This window comes from Panulirus ornatus, chromosome 25, assembly GCF_036320965.1.
Source record: "Panulirus ornatus isolate Po-2019 chromosome 25, ASM3632096v1, whole genome shotgun sequence".
Classification (NCBI taxonomy): domain Eukaryota; kingdom Metazoa; phylum Arthropoda; class Malacostraca; order Decapoda; family Palinuridae; genus Panulirus; species Panulirus ornatus.
In genome coordinates, this window is record NC_092248.1 from 7,871,294 (window position 1) to 7,895,649 (window position 24,356).

The window sequence follows — 24,356 nt, forward strand, 5'->3', positions numbered from 1 at the left end:
CACGTACACATGCCTTACATCCTCGATAAAAACTTTTCACTGCTTCTAACAACTTGCCTCCCACACCATATATTCTTAGTACCTTCCACAGAGCATCTCTATCAACTATATCATATGCCTTCTCCAGATCCATAAATGCTACATACATATATTTTTTTTTTTTTTTTTTGCTTTGTCGCTGTCTCCCGCGTTTGCGAGGTAGCGCAAGGAAACAGACGAAAGAAATGGCCCAACCCACCCCCATACACATGTATATACATACGTCCACACACGCAAATATACATACCTACACAGCTTTCCATGGTTTACCCCAGACGCTTCACATGCCCTGATTCAATCCACTGACAGCACGTCAACCCCGGTATACCACATCGCTCCAATTCACTCTATTCCTTGCCCTCCTTTCACCCTCCTGCATGTTCAGGCCCCGATCACACAAAATCTTTTTCACTCCATCTTTCCACCTCCAATTTGGTCTCCCTCTTCCTCGTTCCCTCCACCTCCGACACATATATCCTCTTGGTCAATCTTTCCTCACTCATTCTCTCCATGTGCCCAAACCATTTCAAAACACCCTCTTCTTCTCTCTCAACCACGCTCTTTTTATTTCCACACATCTCTCTTACCCTTATTATACTTTGTCCCCTACCCGACATATGTCCAAGTTCTGTTCTGACTGACCAGTTGTATCTCGAAACGGACGTAAATTGGCCATATATTAGTATGGCATGTAGAATTCATATACCTGTACAGCATTCTTTTATTCCTCTCAATTTCTAACATGACTGACTCATTTTCCATTAACCAGCAGCATTAACTGATTCTGAAGATTCTTTTTACCTTTTGTTTATGATTCTTTAGTTCATATTTCATTCTTATTCATTAAATGATATGTTTTTCCTTGTCATATGTATGTATGGTCATAAGCCACATAGGATGTAAGTAGGGGTAAGTTTGTATATATGCTCTATCCCACTTTCTTCCTTTTACCACTCCATATAATGGCATAACATTATTCTATACAATCAACTTACCACAATTTATCTGCTAGAGCTTCTTTCTGCATTACATGCACCACTTTCTACTTCCAAAGTAGAGTGGCACAGACAGAATCTTTCCCAAATATTTCTATTACTTAATGATAATTGTCACACCATCAGGACTATAAAGAAAATGCTCACAATATCTGCTAGAAAAATTTGGCATGCTGCATTAGTGATCATGTTAAGTCAGGCAGTAAACACCTATTTTAACCATAAAACGAAGACTATATGAAATGGGAAAAGACTACTCCAGTATATATACACGAAGGAAAGAGCATATGTAGAGCAGCATGTACTGATGGAAACAGCAAGCAAGAAAATAAGAAAGAATGAGAACTGGGAAAACAGCAATGTCTGAAGAATAGTTTCAAGTTGCAGGATACAGCAGACTATCAGCTAGTCTACTGAGTGAATGTGGTCCAAGAGATAAACCACATGGGAACTAGGGCAACCCCAGTTTTATATGTCTCCATGGGTTGGCATGGCCAACTAGCCAGTATTATTTATCATCTCTCCAATTATTCTTACACTCTCTTCTTCACTTTAAGCTCTCTTCCCTGTTTCTTGAAATGTGAGAACAAAATTATCATAAAGTAAGAACATACCAATTTCAAACTTGACTGAAACACAGGCAGCATAACAATTTCATCTCAGTTTATTTTGCATACATGCTTATGGAGTTTAAGCTAAGCACTGCATATCAATATATTTAATGCTGTGAAGAGTATTAAATAAATAAATAAATAAATAAATAAATAAATATATATATATATATATATATATATATATATATATATATATATATATATATATATATATATATATATATATATATGAAGACCTATGAGACAAAGAACAAAATATCAAGATATACAGCATACATCAGTTATCATCAGCCACAACAGCAGCAGGTGCATGCTAGCAGCAGGCACTACAAGTGCTGGTTTACATGCAAAATCATACTGCACAGCCTCTGTTGTCCATCGCCAGTCTGGATAGGGAGCCAGGAATTTATGGGATTAAGTTAAATAGGATAGTGAGTATGGAGAGTGGAAGGCTTACACAGGTTGTCCTTGGGCTCCGAAGACCTACCACAAGTGTCCGTCCCTTCCCCTTCTCCGTCTGTAACCAGCAAGTTTGTGGGTTAGTCTTCAAACTATCAGTGGTACCACACCATATCTATATAATACACTATTAATAACACTTCAATACCAAATTTATAAATTCAGCCCTAAAAATATTAATACTCAAAATCAAAACTCATTACAAACATGTATAATATTTTTCCACATGCATCAGTCTATAAGTAAAACAGTTCATACATTTTAAAATCATGACTGAAAACCATCAAAGTCTGGAAAAGTGATGGTATAGAACTGGCTGAAATAAAGTTACAATAATAATGAGACTGAAAGGTCAATACCATCTTATACGCTAGTTATTAAGCTTCAGTTAAATGCTATAGCCTTCAAACAATGCATTCTTAAAGAGTATGATTAAATACATAAGAAAATAATCTAGTATTGTAATCAAGGCAAGTACTCATCCACATTAGTTGAAAATTTTGTGTACAAACTAAGTAATGATATATCTTACTCAAAAATGAGGTGCAAGGTCACAACTGCAACCATTAAATATCCACTAAATGTTGACACTTGGACAGTGCATTCTAGTTTTGTAACAATAAGACATGCTTACTTCCATAATTACAGATCTTCTATACAAATCAATTATACTGTAATACATTTATGACAATTCTCACTAATGTATTTCTATTTTTGAACTGAGACCATTCAGATAATTTGGCCGGGAGAAGCTGAGTGACAAACTATACAGAAACTGACGAAAAAATAATGTGTACACAAACAGCATCGCTACCCCCTGGTTAAGTAAGGTAGCGCCAGGAAAGCAGCCAGAAAAAGGCCACATTTGTTCACACTCAGTCTCTAGATGTCATGTGTAATGGACTGAAACCACAGCCCCCTATCCACATCCAGGCCCCACAGGCATTTCCATGGTTTACACCAGATGTGTCAAATGCCCTGGTTCAGTAAACTGACAGCACGTTGACTCCGTGTACCACATCATTCCAATTCACTCTGTTCCTTGCACACCTTTCACCCACTTGCCTGTTTAGGCCCCCATCACTCAAAATCTTTTTCACTCCATCCTTCCACCTCCAACAACTTGGTCTCCCACTTCTTGTTCCCTACACCTCTGATGCATACATCCTCTTTGTCAATCTTTCCTCACTCATCCTCTCCATCTGTCCAAACCATTTCAACACACCCTCTTCTGCTCTCTCAACCACACTCTTTTCATTTCTACACAACTCTTACCCTTTCAGTACTTACTCGATTAAACCACTTCACACCACATATCCTCAAACATTTCATTTCCAACACATCCACCCTCCTCCATACAGCCCTATCTATAGTCCATGCCTTGCAGCCATATAATATTGTTGGAACTATTATTCCTTCAAACATACCCATTTTTGCTCTCTGAGATAACGTTCTCTCTTTCCACACCTTCTTCATCGCTCCCAAAACCTTCGCCATCTTCCCCCATATGACTCACTTCCACTTCCAAGGTTCCATTTGGTGCTAAGTCCACTCCCAGATATCAAAAACATTTCACTTCCTTCAATCTTTCTCCATTATAACTTACATCCCAACTAACTTGTCTCTCAACCCTGCTGAACAAAATAACCTTACTCTTTTTCACATTTACTCTCAACTTTCTCCCATGTATTCCCTGTGTGTTGTAAAAGGCGGCTAAAAGGGGTGGGAGCAGGGAGCTGGAAATCCTTCCCTGCAAGTTTTACTTTTCCAAAAGAAGGAATAGAAAAGGGGGCCAAGTGAGGATTTTCCCTCTAAGGGTCAGTCTTCTTACCTTGACCCTACCTCACTAATATGGAAAATGACGAACATGTATGAAAAAAAAATTTATATCCCGACCACTTTAAATGCCCCCCGTTTAACCCACTAACAATATGTCAAGAGGAACAAGTAAAGGCCACAATAAAGCAACACAATGGAATACCAGAGAAATAGAAGAAAAAAGTAAGCCAGCAGCTTCTGAATGATAAAGTTGAAAGTGAAAATATGTAGTAGCTAATCAGCAGTGCTGCAGTGTAATGATGGTCATATAAAAGAATCATCGGTGGAAGCAAGTGCCACCCCTTAACTTTTCCCATGGTAAAGGTTCCATGGAATACCAAGGCCAATATAAAATATTCTCAAAATCATAATCTGTAGTTGATCTCGAAACCCTAAAAATTCTATTCACTTGTTTTTGACAGATCATAAACTCACCCTTGGCTGTAGCAGCTGCCCGGGACTGTGTTGGCGGCTGGTTTTTATCGTAGTTAGGATCCTCAACTTCTTGACAGCGGTAAGAAAGGTTACGAAGTATACACACACAATTTTCTACACTCTTATTATCATGTGAAGATCCCTGGATGGCAGACTTGATCACTGTGAGAAGGGAGTCCACCAGCCCATGGCACTGACGGAGTTTTGTTCGAGCATATTCACCAGCTGAACTTACATTCCTGTAAAAACACTTTCATTTCTGAACTGCTGACCTACATCAAAGCTATGACAATAAATTCACAAGGCCATAAGCTAAAGATGATACTCATCTACAATGGTAAAGCACTTACCTTAAAACTCCAGAAGCATTCTTAAATACAGTAGACCACCAGACATCTACATTAGGGTCCCGTTCTACCTCTCCCCCATCCCAGCCTGAACAGGGAATGATGACGTGACTAACAATAACTGTTAATGCATCATCTATGATGCTGTGCTTCAAGTCCTGGAAATTCAAAAGACATGAGTCTGGTAATTCTTGAGTACTGATGATTTATTTTTCATATGTACCAGGCCCATTAAAAGAAATGAAATAAACAGAAACTAGTTATAAAATATATCAATTAAAACGGTCACTATTACTTTTCTATATCAACAACATGAAGTTGTCACTAGCAGATGCAACAATTTTTAACACATCTTTAAATGTATATTTGGGACCCTAAACTTTGCACTAATTTTTTTATACCTTAGGTCAAACCTACTGATTTGGTTTTCTTTAAGTACAAGGTACGGTGAAATCAAAGAATTTTAACATTACCAACAAAAAGCATGATGTCCACAGCGAAACAATTTTCATAATATTTTAGCAAGCTGTTCTAAAATTTAATGTAAAGCAATATTCCAATAATCTATATAGAAAAATCATTAGAAAATAACTAGGAAAATCATCAGATGCAATAACACATCAATAAATAACTTATCTCAATGTAATAACATATAATGGCATCATGAGTGTTCCTAAACAATATCAGACTGAAGATTATAAATTCATCAAATAAATTGCATTACGTACCTCACACGAAGATAAATTCCAGAGAATGCCAGTGACCAGCTCCTTTATTTCGTTGTCTGGAGTTTTGCGTAATAGTCTGACTAGTGCTGGTATACCTTGTGCATCTTTAATAGCTCGTTTATTTTCATCATTTTGACGTCCATATGATAAGTTCCTTTAAAAATCATAAGTGATTACACAGAGACAAAATCATGTAGATCAAGTTGCATATCATCTTACAGTCCATATCTCTATTATATTATCTATCTTATTGCATCAAACAATAATTCCTTTAAATTCAACTTTCACTCCCATTTATATCCTATGAGGTAGTGCAAGGAAACAGACAAGGAATGGCCAAACCCATCCACATACACATGTATATACATAAATGCCCACACATTCCCATGTACATTTCAATGTATACATACATATACATACACTGACATATACATGTATATTCCTTTTTTTTTTTTTTCATACTATTCGCCATTTCCCGCGATAGCGAGGTAGCGTTAAGAACAGAGGACTGGGCCTTTGAGGGAATATCCTCACCTGGCCCTCTTCTCTGTTCCTTCTTTTGGAAAATTAAAAAAAAAAAAAAAAAAAAACAAGAGGGGAGGATTTCCAGCCCCCCGCTCCCTTCCCTTTTAGTCGCCTTCTACGACACGCAGAGAATACGTGGGAAGTATTCTTTCTCCCCTATCCCCAGGGATAACATGTACATATCAACATATATACTTGCACATACATATACATATCAACATATACTTACATATACACAGACATATACATACATACAACTGTACATATTCAGACTTGCTTGCCTTCATCCATTCCTGGCAACACTCCGCCCCATAGGAAACAACATTGCTAGCCCACGCTTCAGCGAGGTAGTGCCAGGAAAACAGACACAAAAAAAAAGGGCCACATTTGTTCACCCTCAGTTTCGAGCTGTCATGTGTAGTACACCAAAACCACAGCTCCCTATCCACATCCAAGCCCCAAAGGCCTTTCCATGGTTTACCCTAGACATTTCACATGCCCTGGTTCAGTCCATTGATAGCATGTTGACCCTGGTATACCACATCATTCCAATTCGCTCTATTCCTTGCATGACTCTCACCCTCCTCTATGTTCAGGCCTCAATCGCTCAAAATAATTTTCACCCCATCCTTCCACCTGCAATACGGTCTCCTGCTTCTCCTTGTTCCCTCCACCCCTTTGTCAATCTTTCCTCACTCATTCTCTGACATCAAAACCATTTCAGCACACCCTCTTTGGCTTTCTTTTGGGAAGTATTAAAGGAAAGGAAGATTTCCAGCCCCCTGCCCCAACCCCTCTTATATGTCCTCTTCAACATCTAGGAGAAATATGGGCATTATTTTTTCTTCTAATCCCCAGGTTATTTCTTTTTACAATACTTGACTGCCCTTTCCCGCAATAGCAAGGTTGTGCCAGGGACAAACAAAGGCAACATCCACTCACATCATTCTCTAGCTGCCTTGTGTAATGCTCTGAAACCACAGCTCCCTATCCACAACCAAGCACCACAGACCTTTCCACGGTTTACCCCAGAGGCTTTACATGCCCTGGTTCAGTTCACTAACAACATGCCGACCCAAGTAAACTACATCACTACAATTCACTTATCCTATGCATGCCTTTCACCCTCCTACATGCTCAGGCCTTGATTGCTCAAAATCTTTTTCAATCCATCCTTTCATCTCCAATTTAGTCTCACTGTTCTTGTTCCCTCTACTTCTGACATATGTATCCTCTATGTCAACCTCTCCTCACTCATTCTCTCCTTATGCTCCTCATGTCCAAAACATTTCAGCACATCCTCTTCAGCTCTCTTTTGGAAAGTTTTAGAGGAAGAGAGGGTTTCTAGCCCCATGCCCCCACCCCTCTTGTAAGCCTTCTGCAACATATAGGAGTTATATGGCCAGTAGTCTTTCTTCTAATCCTCAGGTTGATTTTTTCCAAAACTTGATTGCCGTTTCCCACATTAGTGAGGTAGTCCCAGGAACAAACAAAGAAAGGCAACATCTGCTCACATACATTCTCTATCTGTCATGTACAACTGAACTGAAATATATATATGCTTACTTCTAGTCCTAGGAGTCTATTCTTATAAAGCTCCTGCATCAGTTAGTCAGAACCACAGTTCATAAAGTCTTGTGACACAATGTTTGCATCTATGTTCAGAGAGTGCAGGCAATTGAATAGTATGGGCTCAGTGCCTTCTTTATGACAGTGGCATTGTGGGGATGAGGGGTTTTGGGACATGTTGAAAAAGTGTTTGTATTATTGTAGTGATGGGTGATGTCCAGAGCACAAACAGGAGAGTGTGACTCATGTTTGCCTGGGTAATGTGGTTTCTGATGGGTGTATGTCTGCTGGGTTGGAGTTTAAGACCAAGTTGGGAAGTCAGTTGTTCAGGGATTGTTGAGGTATTTCAGTGTGCATATGTTTTGTCAGTGTTATAACTGTTCACTGTTTCCCAGTAGCAAGGAGCACCAAAACAAAGAAATAATAGCCTAATTTGTTCACATACAATCTCTGTCATTATAATGCACCAAAACCAGAGCCCCCTATCCACAGCCAAGCTCCAAAGACTCTTCTGTGGTTTTCCTTGACCACCTCATATACCCTGGTTCAGATACTGACAACATGTTGCCCCATGTATGATATTCCTCTACTTCATTCCATCCCATACATGCCTCATGCCCTTCTACATTTCCAGATCACAATAACTGAAAGCATCTTTTGCTCCATCCTATCACCAAATCCTTGGCTCCCCTTTCACCTTGTTCCCTCCATTTCTGATGTGTATACCCTCATACTCAGCCTCTCCTAAATCATCCTCTCCATATATCCAAACTATTCCTACATACCCTCTTCAGCTACCTCATACATACTGGTACTCTTTTTATTACCATAATTCTGACTTATCCTTTCATTTCTAATCTGATTAACCCTCCTTACACTAAATATCATAACCATTAACATGGTACTCATCTTACTACCACAATTATGTCTTATCCTTTCATTTCTTATCTAATCAACCCTCCTTTCACTACATATCATACTTAACATTTCATATCCTATGCATCCATTTTCTTCCATACTTTTTGATCCAGGGCCCATGTTTTGCATCCAAAAAGCAACATACTGACTACAATACCATCAAACATTAGTACTGCCCTCAGAATCAATCAACTCTCTTTCCACATGCTCCTCAATACATTCCAGGTATCTACAACTCTCCACATCCTTCAGTTTCTCTTCATCCAAACACACCCCAATGTACTTGTCTCCATTTACTGTTAAATACAATAACTTTACTCTTATTCAAATCAAATCTGAACTTCCTCATTTCAAGCACTCTCCCAAACTCATACAGTAGCTTCTGCAGTTTCTAACTTGAATCTAGCACCAGAGCTGTCATCAGGGAACAACAGACTCACCTATCAGGCTCCTCAACTAAAATAAACTGCAGACCTGCCCTTTTTCCAAGATCCTCACATTCACATTGTGATATCACAATGCAGCAGATCCACTTTTACTTGGAACCATCATCCTCCTCTCTTCCTACATGCAAAGATGCCTTACTCTATCGATACAAATTCCTCATTGCCTCTAGTAGCTTCCCTTTCCCTCCCACACCATATATTTGTAACACCTTCCTCAAAGCATTTCTGTCAAAGCTATCATATGCTTTCTCCAACTTCAATGTGTTGCTATGCATTGACTATACTGTACATTTCTCTTCTGTCTTTGTTGTATATGTGAGAGAAAGAGGGTGGTTTATATATTTCACAAATAAAGTAAAAAATCTGATCATGTCCTCTCAAAACTTATGAGAAGCTTGAAATACCAACATCAAGGAGATATTACAGATGGATAATGCTATACCTTCTATATTCACAGATGGATATAAAGAAAAAATAACAGTAGTAAACCCTACATTGCAAGCTGACAGTAGTAAAAAATGAGAGGATTACCTAAGCGCGCCACAAGCGTTACGATGAAGTTCGGGTAAGTCGTGTGTGAGGAGGGCTACAAGAGGAGGAATGCCACCTAGAATCCGCGTCTTTTGCTTGGTTGGGTCATCCATGTAACATAGATGCTGAAGATAAGCCGCAGCATTGGCTTTTACTACGTTGTTAGGGTTGCTCAAGAAGTCTATAACTTCATGAAGGTCTGGATCTCGCCACCGAACTGTTAAGAGAGAGTCAAACCCTTAAAACTTCCAAACATGTTATACATCTGGAGTCAGAAGGTAAGTACAGAGTAAAATATTCAACAATTGCTATTTACCTAAAATACTCACAAAAACATTTAGAATCTTGGAAAATCTGAAAAAAAAAAAAAAAAAAAAGATTTTATCACCTAACAATATTACATTTACATGTGTGTATGTCACTTAATTGTATAACCCCAGGACCTATTCCATGTGGCTCCTGCAGTTTCAAGGATGCTCTATAATAGGTAGAATGGAAAGTATGGATTCCTCCAGGGTGAAAAGCTCTTCAAAGATATTACACACCTTTTTGTTCAGTGATGATGAAATAACCTAGCCAGAGGAGACTTAATACTTGTGCTTTAACTAAATGAAGGGTAAGTATAGTAATGCTTATGTGTATGTATGTATACATATTTGACTATCCCTGCTTGTGCATATGCCATGAGTGGAAAGTCACCTTAGGCAAGGTTGTATTATACAGTACAATTTCTTCGAAGAACTTCTCACATCAGAGGAGTCCATTCTTTCCCAGCTACTGATTGTAGTACCAATTTAAAGCTGCTGGAACTCCTGCTGAGGGTATCCTTGAGGCTACGTAACACTAATAAGTAATATATATTCCTTTCATACTACTTTCCGTTTCTTGTATTAGTAGGGTACTGGCACATTAAATAAAAAAAAGAAATTATGCTTAAAAGCTCACATCCACTCTCTAACTGTCTTGTATATATGCACTAAAAATAACCAAGATCCACAAACCTTTATATGGTTTTTCCCAACCACTTCATATGCCTTGCTTCAGCTCACTAACAGCACATCACCTACAGTGTAAGAAATTACTCAGATTCGCTCTATCCCATGCACACCTCACCCTCCTGCATGTTTAGGCCCTGATAACTCAAAGCCTCTTGCACTCCAGCCTTCCATTTTGTCATAGATACTCGCAAATAGACACTTCCTATTCCTTCCACTAACAATGCATAAGTATTTTCTGTCAGTCATTCCTCAATCACTCGATTTATCTCCAAATCCTTCCAGCAGACCCTGCTGAGCTCTCTTAAGCATACTTCCTTAATACCACACCTCTCTCTCACAGTGTCCTTCCCTACCCATTGAACCCTCCTTACACAGCATACTGTTTTCAGACATTTCATTTTCAATGCATCCTCCTTCTACCATACTTTTACATTTAGGAAACAAGACAATCATCTATATATCACCATCAAGACTACTATCCCATCACACACGTCCATCTTTGCCCTCATGGACAGCATGGTCAATTTCACTTCCTCCAAATTCACTCCATTCAAATTCACACAACCTAAAACTAAACTCTCTCTCCCTTGCTAAATCTTATTACTTTACTTTTCCTAACATCAAATCCTAGCTTCCTCCTACCACACACTCCAAGTTGCTCACTCAAGTTTGCTACTATAGCCATGTTATCTGCAAACAACAAATGACTCGTCTCCCTGGCCTCAAACACATGGAAAACTTATCCCTCTCTTCAAAACCCTAGCATTTACCTCCCTCCATCACCAACCCATCCATAAACACATTAAATAATCAGTGTAATCTCACATCCTTGTAGATAATGCACCTTACCTGGGAAACATTCACCTCCTCTTCCTTCTTGCACACATGCCTTATTCTCTTGATAAAATCCCCTCATTACTTCACTGCTATACTCACACAGCATCTATCAATCCTATCAGAGGTTTTCTCCAGATTCATAAATGCCACATAAAATTCCTTTTCTTTCTCTCAGTAAATCTCACACAAATGATTTAAAGCAAAGACCTAGTCCACACATCCTCTTCAACTCTTAGAGGTCACACATTTCCTCCCCAATCTCATGCTCTCTCTCTCATTTATACCTGATTATCATTTCCTGCATCAGCAAAGAAGCACCAGGAACAGATGAAGAGAGGCCGCATCTGCTCATATCCATTCTCAAGCTGTCATATGTAATGCACTGAAACCACAGCTCCTTGACCATAACCAAGCCCCACAGACCTTTTCATGGTTTACCCTGGACATTTCATATGCCCTGGTTCAGTCCATTGACAGCACACTGACCCCTGCATGCCACATTGTTCCAATTCAGCCTTGCCATGCACATCATTCAACCTCCTTATGTCCAGGCCATGATCGCTTAAAATCTTTTTCACTCCATCCTTGCATCTTCACTTTGGTGTCCCCGTTCTCCTTGTTACCGCCAATTCTGACATATTTATCCCTTTTGCCAACCTTTCTTCACGCATTCTCTCCATATGTCCAAACCATTTCAGCACACCCTCTTTATCTCTCACAACTGCACTTTTTATTAGTGAGTGAGGAAAGATTGACAAAGAGGATGTATGTCAGAAGTGAGGGAACAAGGAGAAGCAGGAAACCAAATTGGAGGTGGAAGGATGGCGTGAAAAGGATTTTGAGCGATCGGGGCCTGAAAATAAAGGAGGGTGAGAGGCGTGCAAGGAATATGGTGAATTGGAACAATGTAGTACACCGGGGTCGATGTACAGTCAATGGACTGAAACAGGGCATGTGAAACGTCTGGGGTAAACCATGGTAAGGTCTGTGGGGCCTTGATGTGGATAGGGAGCTGTGGTTTCAGAGCATTACACAAGACAGATAGAGACTGAATGTGAGCAGATGTGACCTTTTTTCATCTGTTTCTTGGCGCTACCTCCCTGAAGCAGGGGGGTGGCAATGCTGTTTCCTGTGGGGTGGAGTGGCACCAGAAATGGATGAAGGCGACCGAGTATGCACACGTGTATATATGTATATATATATGTGTATGTACATGTTGATATGTATATGTACCTGTATGTGCATGTATGTATATAAGTATACATAAATATGCTGATGCGAGAAATGTCAATCAAGTATAATAAATAAAATAATATATAAATTTGTAGCAAATGTAACACTGACAAAATACCATTGAAATAACCCTACAAGATCTAAAAGCCCACCCTCCTAAGTCTTAAACACACCACATCAGACATACATCTATCACAAACCACACTCCCCAGACAAACATGGACCAAACTTTCATGAACATCAACTATCCTTACATTACTACACACACTGATTCAACACATCTCAGGGACCTTCATACCCATGTACCACAATGTGCATATCGAAAACCTGTTGGTTTCTCAGATGCCCCGCACTCTCTCCACAGAGATACACATACATCACTACACTTTATAACCACTGGTCCTGGCTCGTGTATGTAGTAGCTTCCTGGGTGCTGTGGGAGGTTCAATGGGGTACATCTATAGGCCTCCATAGTGTAGCGGTTAGCATTACTGACCATGAGTCAGACTGCACTGCATGGCAGTTGGCTTATACCCAAGCCCAAGTAATGGTCAATAAATGAGTGCCTGCCTCAATTTAGGTGTGCATTCATGTGTCTGTTTACATACATAAGAATAAAGACATGAAACATATAACAATGGTTAACATAATGGGCAACATGGCTGCAAAACTCTCCTGTAGCATATGTAGCAATCACAAAAAGGAGTCTGGGTGCAGGAAGTTTATAATAAAAAAAAAATAATATATATATATATATATATATATATATTCTTTTTCTTTCTTTTAAACTATTCACCATTTCCTGCGTTAGCGAGGTAGCGTTAACAGAGGACTGGGCCTTTTTTGGAATATCCTCACCTGGCCCCCTCTGTTCCTTCTTTTGGAAAATTAAAAAAAAAGACGAGAGGGGAGGATTTCCAGCCCCCCGCTCCCTCCCCTTTTAGTCGCCTTCTACGACACGCAGGGAATACGTGGGAAGTATTCTTAATCCCCTATCCCCAGGGATATATATATATATATATATATATATATATATATATATATATATATATATATATATATATATATATATATATATATATTTGTGACAAAGCAAAAAAAAAAAAATATATATATATTTTTGCTCTGTCGCTGTCTCCCGCGTTTGCGAGGTAGCGCAAGGAAACAGACGAAAGAAAATAGCCCAACCCACCCCCATACACATGTATATACATACGTCCACACACGCAAATATACATACCTACACAGCTTTCCATGGTTTACCCCAGACACTTCACATGCCCTGATTCAATCCACTGACAGCACGTCAACCCTGGTATACCACATCGATCCAATTCACTCTATTCCTTGCCCTCCTTTCACCCTCCTGCATGTTCAGGCCCCGATCACACAAAATCTTTTTCACTCCATCTTTCCACCTCCAATTTGGTCTCCCACTTCTCCTCGTTCCCTCCACCTCCGACACATATATCCTCTTGGTCAATCTTTCCTCACTCATTCTCTCCATGTGCCCAAACCATTTCAAAACACCCTCTTCTGCTCTCTCAACCACGCTCTTTTTATTTCCACACATCTCTCTTACCCTTACGTTACTTACTCGATCAAACCACCTCACACCACACATTGTCCTCAAACATCTCATTTCCAGCACATCCATCCTCCTGCGCACAACTCTATCCATAGCCCACACCTCGCAACCATACAACATTGTTGGAACCACTATTCCTTCAAACATACCCATTTTTGCTTTCCAAGATAATGTTCTCCACTTCCACACATTCTTCAAGGCTCCCAGGATTTTTGCCCCCTCCCCCATTCTATGATCCACTTCCGCTTCCATGGTTCCATCCGCGGCCAGATCCACTCCCAGATATCTAAAACACTTTACTTCCTCCAGTTTTTCTCCATTCAAACTTACCTCCCAATTGACTTGACCCTCAAACCTACTGTACCTAATTACCTTGCTCTTATTCACATTTACTCTTAACTTTCTTCTTTCACACACTTTACCAAACTCAGTCACCAGCTTCTGCAGTTTCTCACATGAATCAGCCACCAGCGCTGTATCATCAGCGAACAACAACTGACTCACTTCCCAAGCTCTCTCATCCCCAACAGACTTCATACTTGCCCCTCTTTCCAAAACTCTTGCATTCACCTCCCTAACAACCTCATCCATAAACAAATTAAACAACCATGGAGACATCAAACACCCCTACCACAAACCTACATTCACTCAGAACCAATCACTTTCTTCTCTTCCTACACGTACTCATGCCTTACATCCTCGATAAAAACTTTTCACTGCTTCTAACAACTTGCCTCCCACACCATATATTCTTAATACCTTCCACAGAGCATCTCTATCAACTCTATCATATGCCTTCTCCAGATCCATAAATGCTACATACAAATCCATTTGCTTTTCTAAATATTTCTCACATACATTCTTCAAAGCAAACACCTGATCCACACATCCTCTACCACTTCTGAAACCACACTGCTCTTCCCCAATCTGATGCTCTGTACATGCCTTCACCCTCTCAATCAATACCCTCCCATATAATTTACCAGGAATACTCAACAAACTTATACCTCTGTAATTTGAGCACTCACTCTCATCCCCTTTGCCTTTGTACAATGGCACTATGCACGCATTCCGCCAATCCTCAGGCACCTCACCATGAGTCATACATACATTAAATAACCTTACCAACCAGTCAATAATACAGTCACCCCCTTTTTTAATAAATTCCACTGCAATACCATCCAAAACTGCTGCCTTGCCGGCTTTCATCTTCCGTAAAGCTTTTACTACCTCTTCTCTGCTTACCAAATCATTTTCCCTAACCCTCTCACTTCGCACACTACCTCGACCAAAACACCCTATATCTGCCACTCTATCATCAAACACATTCAACAAACCTTCAAAATACTCACTCCATCTCCTTCTCACATTACCACTACTTGTTATCACCTCCCCATTTGCGCCCTTCACTGAAGTTCCCAATTGCTCCCTTGTCTTACGCATTTTATTTACCTCCTTCCAAAACATCTTTTTATTCTCCCTAAAATTTAATGATACTCTCTCACCCCAACTCTCATTTGCCCTCTTTTTCACCTCTTGCATCTTTCTCTTGACCTCCTGTCTCTTTCTTTTATACATCTCCCACTCAATTGCATTTTTTTCCTGCAAAAATCGTCCAAATGCCTCTCTCTTCTCTTTCACTAATAATCTTACTTCTTCATCCCACCACTCACTACCATTTCTAATCAACTCACCTCCCACTCTTCTCATGCCACAAGCATCTTTTGCGCAATCCATCACTGATTCCCTAAATACATCCCATTCCTCCCCCACTCCCCTTACTTCCATTGTTCTCACCTTTTTCCATTCTGTAATCAGTCTCTCCTGGTACTTCCTTACACAAGTCTCCTTCCCAAGCTCACTTACTCTCACCACCCTCTTCACCCCAACATTCACTCTTCTTTTCTGAAAACCCATACAAATCTTCATCTTAGCCTCCACAAGATAATGATCAGACATCCCTCCAGTTGGACCTCTCACCACATTAACATCCAAAAGTCTCTCTTTCGCGCGCCTGTCAATTAACACGTAATCCAATAACGCTCTCTGGCCATCTCTCCTACTTACATAAGTATACTTATGTATATCTCGCTTTTTAAACCAGGTATTCCCAATCATCAGTCCTTTTTCAGCACATAAATCTACAAGCTCTTCAAAATTTCCATTTACAATACTGAACACCCCATGTATACCAATTATTCCCTCAACTGCCACATTACTCACCTTTGCATTCAAATCACCCATCACTATAACCGGTCTCGTGCATCAAAACCACTAACACACTCATTCAGCTGCTCCCAAAACACTTGCCTCTCATGATCTTTCTTCTCATGCCCAGGTGCATATACACCAATAATCACCCATCTCTCTCCATCAACTTTCAGTTTTACCCATATTAATCGAGAATTTACTTTCTTACATTCTATCACATACTCCCACAACTCCTGTTTCAGGAGTATTGCTACTCCTTCCCTTGCTCTTGTCTTCTCACTAACCCCTGACTTTACTCCCAAGACATTCCCAAACCACTCTTCCCCTTTACCCTTGAGCTTCATTTCACTCAGAGCCAAAACATCCAGGTTCCTTTCCTCAAACATACTACCTATCTCTCCTTTTTTCACATCTTGGTTACATCCACACACATTTAGGCACCCCAATCTGAGCCTTCGAGGAGGATGAGCACTCCCCGCGTGACTCCTTCTTCTGTTTCCCATTTTAGAAAGTTAAAAAAAATACAAGGAGGGGAGGATTTCTGGCCCCCCGCTCCCGTCCCCTCTAGTCGCTTTCTATGACACGCGAGGAATGCGTGGGAATTATTCTTTCACCCCTATCCCCAGGGATAATATATATATATATATATATATATCTATATATATATATATATATATATATATATATTTTTTTTTTTTTTTTTTTTATACTTTGTCGCTGTCTCCCGCGTTTGCGAGGTAGCGCATATATATATATATATATATATATATATATATATATATATATATATATATATATATATATTATCCCTGGGGATAGGGGAGAAAGAATACTTCCCACGTATTCCCTGCGTGTCGTAGAAGGCGACTAAAAGGGGAGGGAGCGGGTGGCTGGAAATCCTCCCCTCTCGTTTATTTTTTTTAATTTTCCAAAAGAAGGAACAGAGAAGGGGGCCAGGTGAGGATTTTCCCTCTAAGGCCCAGTCCTCTGTTCTTAACGCTACCTCGCAAATGCGGGAAATGGCGAATCGTATAAAAAAATATATATATATATATATATATATATATATATATATATATATATTTTTTTTTTTTTTTTTTTTTTTTTATACTTTGTCGCTGTCTCCCGCGTTTGCGAGGTAGCTCAAGGAAACAGACGAAAGAAATGGCCCAACCCCCCCCCCCCTACACATGTACATACACACATCCACACACGCAAATATACATACCTACACAGCTTTCCATGGTTTACCCCAGACGCTTCACATGCCTTGATTCACTCCACTGACAGCACGTCAACCCCTGTATACCACATCGCTCCAATTCACTCTATTCCTTGCCCTCCTTACACCCTCCTGCATGTTCAGGCCCCGATCACACAAAATCTTTTTCACTCCATCTTTCCACCTCCAATTTGGTCTCCCTCTTCTCCTCGTTCCCTCCACCTCCGACACATATATCCTCTTGGTCAATCTTTCCTCACTCATTCTCTCCATGTGCCCAAACCATTTCAAAACACCCTCTTCTGCTCTCTCAACCACGCCCTTTTTATTTCCACACATCTCTCTTACCCTTACGTTACTTACTCGATCAAACCACCTCACACCACACATTGTCCTCAAACATCTCATTTCCAGCACATCCATCCTCCTCCGCACAACTCTATCCATAGCCCACGCCTCGCAACCATACAACATTGTTGGAACCACTATTCCTTCAAACATACCCATTTTTGCTTTCCGAGATAATGTTCTCGACTTCCACACATTTTTCAAGGCTCCCAAAATTTTCGCCCCCTCCCCCACCCTATGATCCACTTCCGCTTCCATGGTTCCATCCGCTGACAGATCCACTCCCAGATATCTAAAACACTTCACTTCCTCCAACCTTTCTCCATTCAAACTCACCTCCCAATTGACTTGACCCTCAACCCTACTGTACCTAATAACCTTGCTCTTATTCACATTTACTCTTAACTTTCTTCTTCCACACACGGATTGGCGGAATGCGTGCATAGTGCCATTGTACAAAGGCAAAGGGGATAAGAGTGAGTGCTCAAATTACAGAGGTATAAGTTTGTTGAGTATTCCTGGTAAATTATATGGGAGGGTATTGATTGAGAGGGTGAAGGCATGTACAGAGCATCACATTGGGGAAGAGCAGTGTGGTTTCAGAAGTGGTAGAGGATGTGTGGATCAGGTGTTTGCTTTGAAGAATGTATGTGAGAAATACTTAGAAAAGCAAATGGATTTGTATGTAGCATTTATGGATCTGGAGAAGGCATATGATAGAGTTGATAGAGATGCTCTGTGGAAGGTATTAAGAATATATGGTGTGGGAGGCAAGTTGTTAGAAGCAGTGAAAAGTTTTTATCGAAGATGTAAGGCATGTGTACGTGTAGGAAGAGAGGAAAGTGATTGGTTCTGAGTGAATGTAGGTTTGCGGCAGGGGTGTGTGATGTCTCCATGGTTGTTTAATTTGTTTATGGATGGGGTTGTTAGGGAGGTGAATGCAAGAGTTTTGGAAAGAGGGGCAAGTATGAAGTCTGTTGGGGATGAGAGAGCTTGGGAAGTGAGTCAGTTGTTGTTCGCTGATGATACAGCGCTAGTGGCTGATTCATGTAAGAAACTGCAGAAGCTGGTGACTGAGTTTGGTAAAGTGTGTGAAAGAAGAAAGTTAAGAGTAAATGTGAATAAGAGCAAGGTTATTAGGTACAGTAGGGTTGAGGGTCAAGTCAATTGGGAGGTGAGTTTGAATGGAGAAAAACTGGAGGAAGTGAAGTGTTTTAGATATCTGGGAGTGGATCTGGCAGCGGATGGAACCATGGAAGCGGAAGTGGATCATAGGGTGGGGGAGGGGGCGAAAATTCTGGGAGCCTTGAAGAATGTGTGGAAGTCGAGAACATTATTTATATATATATATATATATATATATATATATATATATACTTACTCCTAGGAGTCCCTTCTATTTTTATGGAGTTCCAGCCAAGTTTAGGAAGCCAGCCACATCCACTGGGAGGGATCATAGGTCATGTGTGCATATTTATGTGGGGAAAGTGAAATGCAAATGAACAGTAAGTGTTTGGTCTCTTACACTGTGGGCATGTAGGATCTTTGGGAGTGATAAACGTTTGCAGTAATGTAGGATGGGCGAGGTCCAGAGTGTAGGTGGAAAAGTGTTTGTCTGGGGAATGAAGTTTCAGATGGGTGTATGCCTGAAATGGTGGTATCCAAGACTGCTTTTGAAAGGCAGTTGTTTACTTCTTGTTAGGTCATTTCAATGTGTATTTGTTTTGTCAGTTATGTTTGTTGGGGTGGAGGATCTGTGAATCAGTGAGGCAGAGGAAAATTTTTTATTTCTACTTAGAGGGTGGTGGTTAGTTATATGCATAGATTTTGGGAGAGGGGTCTACGCTCTAATACTATTGCAAAGAATTGATAATGAGATTGTTTTGAAAACTGTGTTTAATAATGATATATTGTGATATTTCTGTTTAAAACTGAATGACAAGATCAATTCTTCTACGAGTTGCTTCAGTCAACTGGGAGGCTTAAGTCTTATATATTCAAGAACAAAGCACTTGTTTCCTGTCCAGAAACACTAAACTGATACTCCTCTTTCTCTTAAACCAAGTTCTTTTATGCTTTGTCCGACATAAACTTTGTTGTACTCTTTGCAAGGTATCTGGTAAAAAAAAAAATCAGTTTCTTAAGAGCCATGTGTTCTCATTATGTGGATGGAGTAGCTTCCATATGACTGAATGATAAAGACATCAACAACTTTCTCCCTAGACGTAACAGCCTGTTTTTCAACAACAAAATTATCATTGAAAAAGAAAATGAAGTACCCAGCCATTTTTTGGATGTCAATGTGCATAGATATATGAACCTGTTTGAGTTCAGCATATGTAGAACACTTACAAATGGCTGCTTTTATAAACATTCTACTCAGCTTATTAAGATATAGTAAAGCAACCACTGTTTACCTCAAAGCTCCTTTGTGCTTTCTGAATTTGCTGTCTGGGATTTTTCTTTTTGGTAAAATCAGTAGAATATCTAAAACTGCATCATTCTTAAAGTATCCCAAGAGCTTCATTGATAAATCTTTCAATCAAAAAAGAAAAATATTTCTTTAAACACGAAAGCCAAGGAACCTCATAGAAAAAAAAAGCTCCTCATACTGCTGTAGAATCTTGCTCATGAAAACCTCAATCAAAATTTCAAAAGCTGTGTTTACCAGATACCATGCAAAGAATGCAATGAAGTTTACTAAGGGCAATATTGTAATCAACACAATTTGAAAATAAGGAGCATGAATACAGTGTTCATTTTGGAGAAGAATCATGTTCTATGTTCCTTCAGATCAGAGACTTAAGTCACTATTTCAATATCGGTCTAAGCATATATATAATTCATCATTTCAAGATTAAAATAATTGTTAGCACATACAAATTTATGACCTAACGCACGACCTTACTCTTCTATGTTGGTGTTTCTTAATTGACCCTTGCCTTTCCCATATCTGTAAAATCTACCAATGTTCATTCCCTCTGTATCTCTTTAAAAGTGAAAACAGTTGCAAAGGCATTCATATTTTTGCATCGTATTTTCCAAGTGGCTACCAGAATACAATAATAAATAAATAAATATCCCAAGTGATACGGAATAAGAATACTGCCCAAGTATTTCCTGCATTTTGTAATAGGCAACTAAGAGGGGCAGGAGAAAGCAGCTGGAAATCCTTCCTTCCTGTATTATTTTCCAAAAGAAGGAACTGAACAAGGAGCCCAATTGTGGAATTTTCCCTCTAAGGCACTGTCATCTGTTCTTGACACAACCTCACTTATGCAGGAAGTTGCAAGCATGTATGACTTTTTTTTCTGCCATTTCCAATGTTAGTGTTGCAGCACCAGGAAAAGACAACGAAATGGCCTCAACTGATCACATCCATCCCCTTGCTGTAATATGCAATGCACTAAAACCAGTGCTTTCTATCTACTACCAGGCACCAAAGACCTCTCCATTATTTCCCTATCCACTTTGTATGCCCTGGTTCAACCCTATGACAGCCTCACATCCATACAACAATGTTGGATTATCTTTTACCATCAAACATATCCATATATGCCCTTAAAGTCAGTGAAATCTTTCTCAACACAATTTCCAGTTTACCCAGAACCTTTGCCCCTCTCACCCACCCTATGGCTAACTTCAGCTTCCTTCTGCTCTAGAAAAAAAATTTCCTGTTCAGGTTTGGATATATGCAAAAGAATCAGTAACAAAATATGAAGCACATTTACTGAAGTTTTCTTGGTCTGTAAATCTAATCTCTTCACTTAATAAAGTATATAAACCCCATGAACGCAAATTATGAGATTATGTTTTGCAAATACAAGTGAAGACATGCAAACAGCACACAAAGTTAAAAAGTTGTATGACATTAATGTTCATGATACAGTCACACAAGGGTAGAACTCCCTCCCTGTACAGAACAAATGGGTAATTATATATGCAGCACAGTCACAAAGCTGCACAAGCCATATATAATAAGGATATGCAGCCTACAACATAGCTGCTACTCTAGAGTTCATGTCTTTTCTCTTAGGTTCCAATGACATAACTTATACTCATGGCATGTCCAATGCCTAACCACATCTCATACCCTTGGTCTCATTAGGAAATTTTCATAATAATAAAAGATGAATTGCATCTAATTCTTGGCTACTTAAGTTTAATTCTTAATTCTGTTCATGAGACAGATCACAAGCTACAGTCAATGTGGGTGTGGCTGCAGTTGTGAATGATCTGAAAAACTACCAACATTAGCAGGGAGCCATTGGACAAAAGCAAGTATGCCAACAATGTTTCTGATAAAAAATAGTCTAGGTAATTTGATGGGTATAAATGTGTTTCTTGCCACTGCCATGTATAAAATCTTTTTTCACTCCTCCATAAAAGGCAATAACCACCTTTAACACACCAATTCAGATAATAACCAAACCTTTCTTTTTCTAAACTGTGCACAGGACCTTTCTTGTGGTTAGCTGCTGCTGGGAATGAGTTAACTTACGCTGGGGGATAATGTCATCTACAGTATTTGTTTACAAGAGCTGTGATAGGCTCATTGGTGAAAGACACTTGTTAAGGGATGCTGATAATCTGTTATGGTAGTTTGGCTTACCATATCAAGGGCCAGCTGCTTTGACTAGAAAGAACTAAAGATTAGGCATATAAGTAAGTGGGTAAGGACAACATGAGTAAGGAAGTAAGGACTGCTAAGCATGTCTTCAAACTTTGATGAAAGCAGAAATGAAAATCAAAATACAAGTGTAAGGACCTGGAAGTCATACCAAAAATTCCCTTTAAAAAAAATTATCACAAGAATAGCAGGAACTGAGTTAGAACTTATTCCATACACCTTCAGTCAGAATAATGGATTGTAAAACATAACAGCTGAAACTACATGCCAAAGTAAAAGGTTTCATGAACATTTTCATAACTTACTTAACTAATAAAAGAGATATATGTATACAAATTAGTGAAAAGTTAAATTTCTGGTTTTACAGACATTTATGTGCATAAATTCTATAAAATGATAAAGGTCAAGATAACAGAGTAATGAAAACAATATCGATTTCGATGCAATTATGGAAGTCCATCATTTCGCTACAGGAATACTTGGAAATTAGTCAATAATAAAAATTTCAAATAACAGAATTGAAGTGGCTTTTAATTGTTACCAAAATTAATTACCTCTATCAAAATAACGGGACTACAAGATAAATAATTTCAGCCTAAAATTCATTTAGTGTATTAAGTAATTGTTTTCATTTTCTGTATGTTACAAAAACAACATTCATACATAAATAACTTTTAATAAAGAAATTAATATGCACAATCTAATATGATGTGATTATATAACTAAAGCCCTGAGCAGTCCTAGGAAACAGTAGAAAGTGCAGTTTTGTTGAAAATCTTTACAAGGCATGGAGTACAGCAAGCTTTGTCATTGTTCTAATATAGAAAAGGATAACTAAAATATGGATGGCAGAAATTTCATACAGAGTGAAGATTGGTGCATTAGCTGACTTACTATATTGGGAAAACTAACTTAGATAAGTTGTAGAAAAAGTTGAAAAAAATATTTTTTCACAATGTAGTCAACCCTTATTTAATGGATATTTATACTGAACATTTTTACATCAATGTAGTTTTCATTTAGTAGCCCTTTTTTCATGCCATACACTATCTAAACTATATAACACACTAAGACCCTTACCTATCACTAATTCATGACATGCTAAGAGGCAAATCCATGCACAATGCTACTAGTCACACAGTGATAAACATGTATACAAGTGTACTGTATAAAAAAAAAGAGTACAAAAGGTGAAATGAGCATTCACCAGTTTGATTGGAGATCCTCCATCATCTCTTACTAATACTGATTCCATCATTCTTGTTTTGAATATTAACAAAACAGGATGTAATGTGCAAGTGTTGAGAATGAAATTGCAGTGATTTACACAATATCAAGCAATCACAGGAAGCCTGCTGTGCCTGTACCATGATAGCGGAGCAAACTAGAAGAGGAAATGGTAATGGTAACCCCATTCTCACCTGCCTAATCTTGTCCTAATATCAATTCTTTTATGCTCATGGTGAACAATAATACTATAGTATGTAATGTGTGAGTATCTAAGTAATATCAAAGAAGGGAAGCCAATTACACAATATTAACCAATCTAAGAAAGAAAGCTGTGATTGCCCACAGTGGTGGAGTAAGTGATGAAAATGGTGTTTTTATAAACATCACTACTGACCTATCCTTTTCATTGTAACTAATATCAAATTCATCATGTTTCTGGTAAACAATATCAATACAAGATGAACTATACAAATGCTGATGGTAAAATTACAAAAGGAAAGAAATATGCACAATAATAACCAATGCCTGCCACCCAACTATAACCAATGCCTGCCACCCAACTATCACCAGCCCACTGCCATCTCATGATTCCCTGTCAACCTCACTCACAGGGTTGGCTGATTAATTTTTGTAAA

At 39.0% G+C, this 24,356-nt stretch overlaps 1 protein-coding gene across 40 annotated transcripts in view; it reads right to left on the reverse strand.

Moving 5' to 3' along the window:
- p120ctn (adherens junction protein p120) overlaps positions 1-24,356 on the reverse strand; it is a 203,644-nt gene that overhangs the window by 53,308 nt on the left and 125,980 nt on the right. For 36 of the 40 annotated variants that reach the window (XM_071677437.1, XM_071677436.1, XM_071677425.1 and 33 more), the window contains 5 exons: positions 9,425-9,641; positions 5,436-5,589; positions 4,711-4,865; positions 4,361-4,599; positions 2,106-2,165 (listed from right to left, as the gene is read on the reverse strand). In XM_071677437.1, the coding sequence (XP_071533538.1) occupies positions 2,106-2,165; positions 4,361-4,599; positions 4,711-4,865; positions 5,436-5,589; positions 9,425-9,641 (825 nt within the window). The remainder of the gene's footprint in view (positions 1-2,105; positions 2,166-4,360; positions 4,600-4,710; positions 4,866-5,435; positions 5,590-9,424; positions 9,642-24,356) is intronic. The other 4 variants (XM_071677440.1, XM_071677403.1, XM_071677409.1 and 1 more) reach the window with 2 other exon arrangements.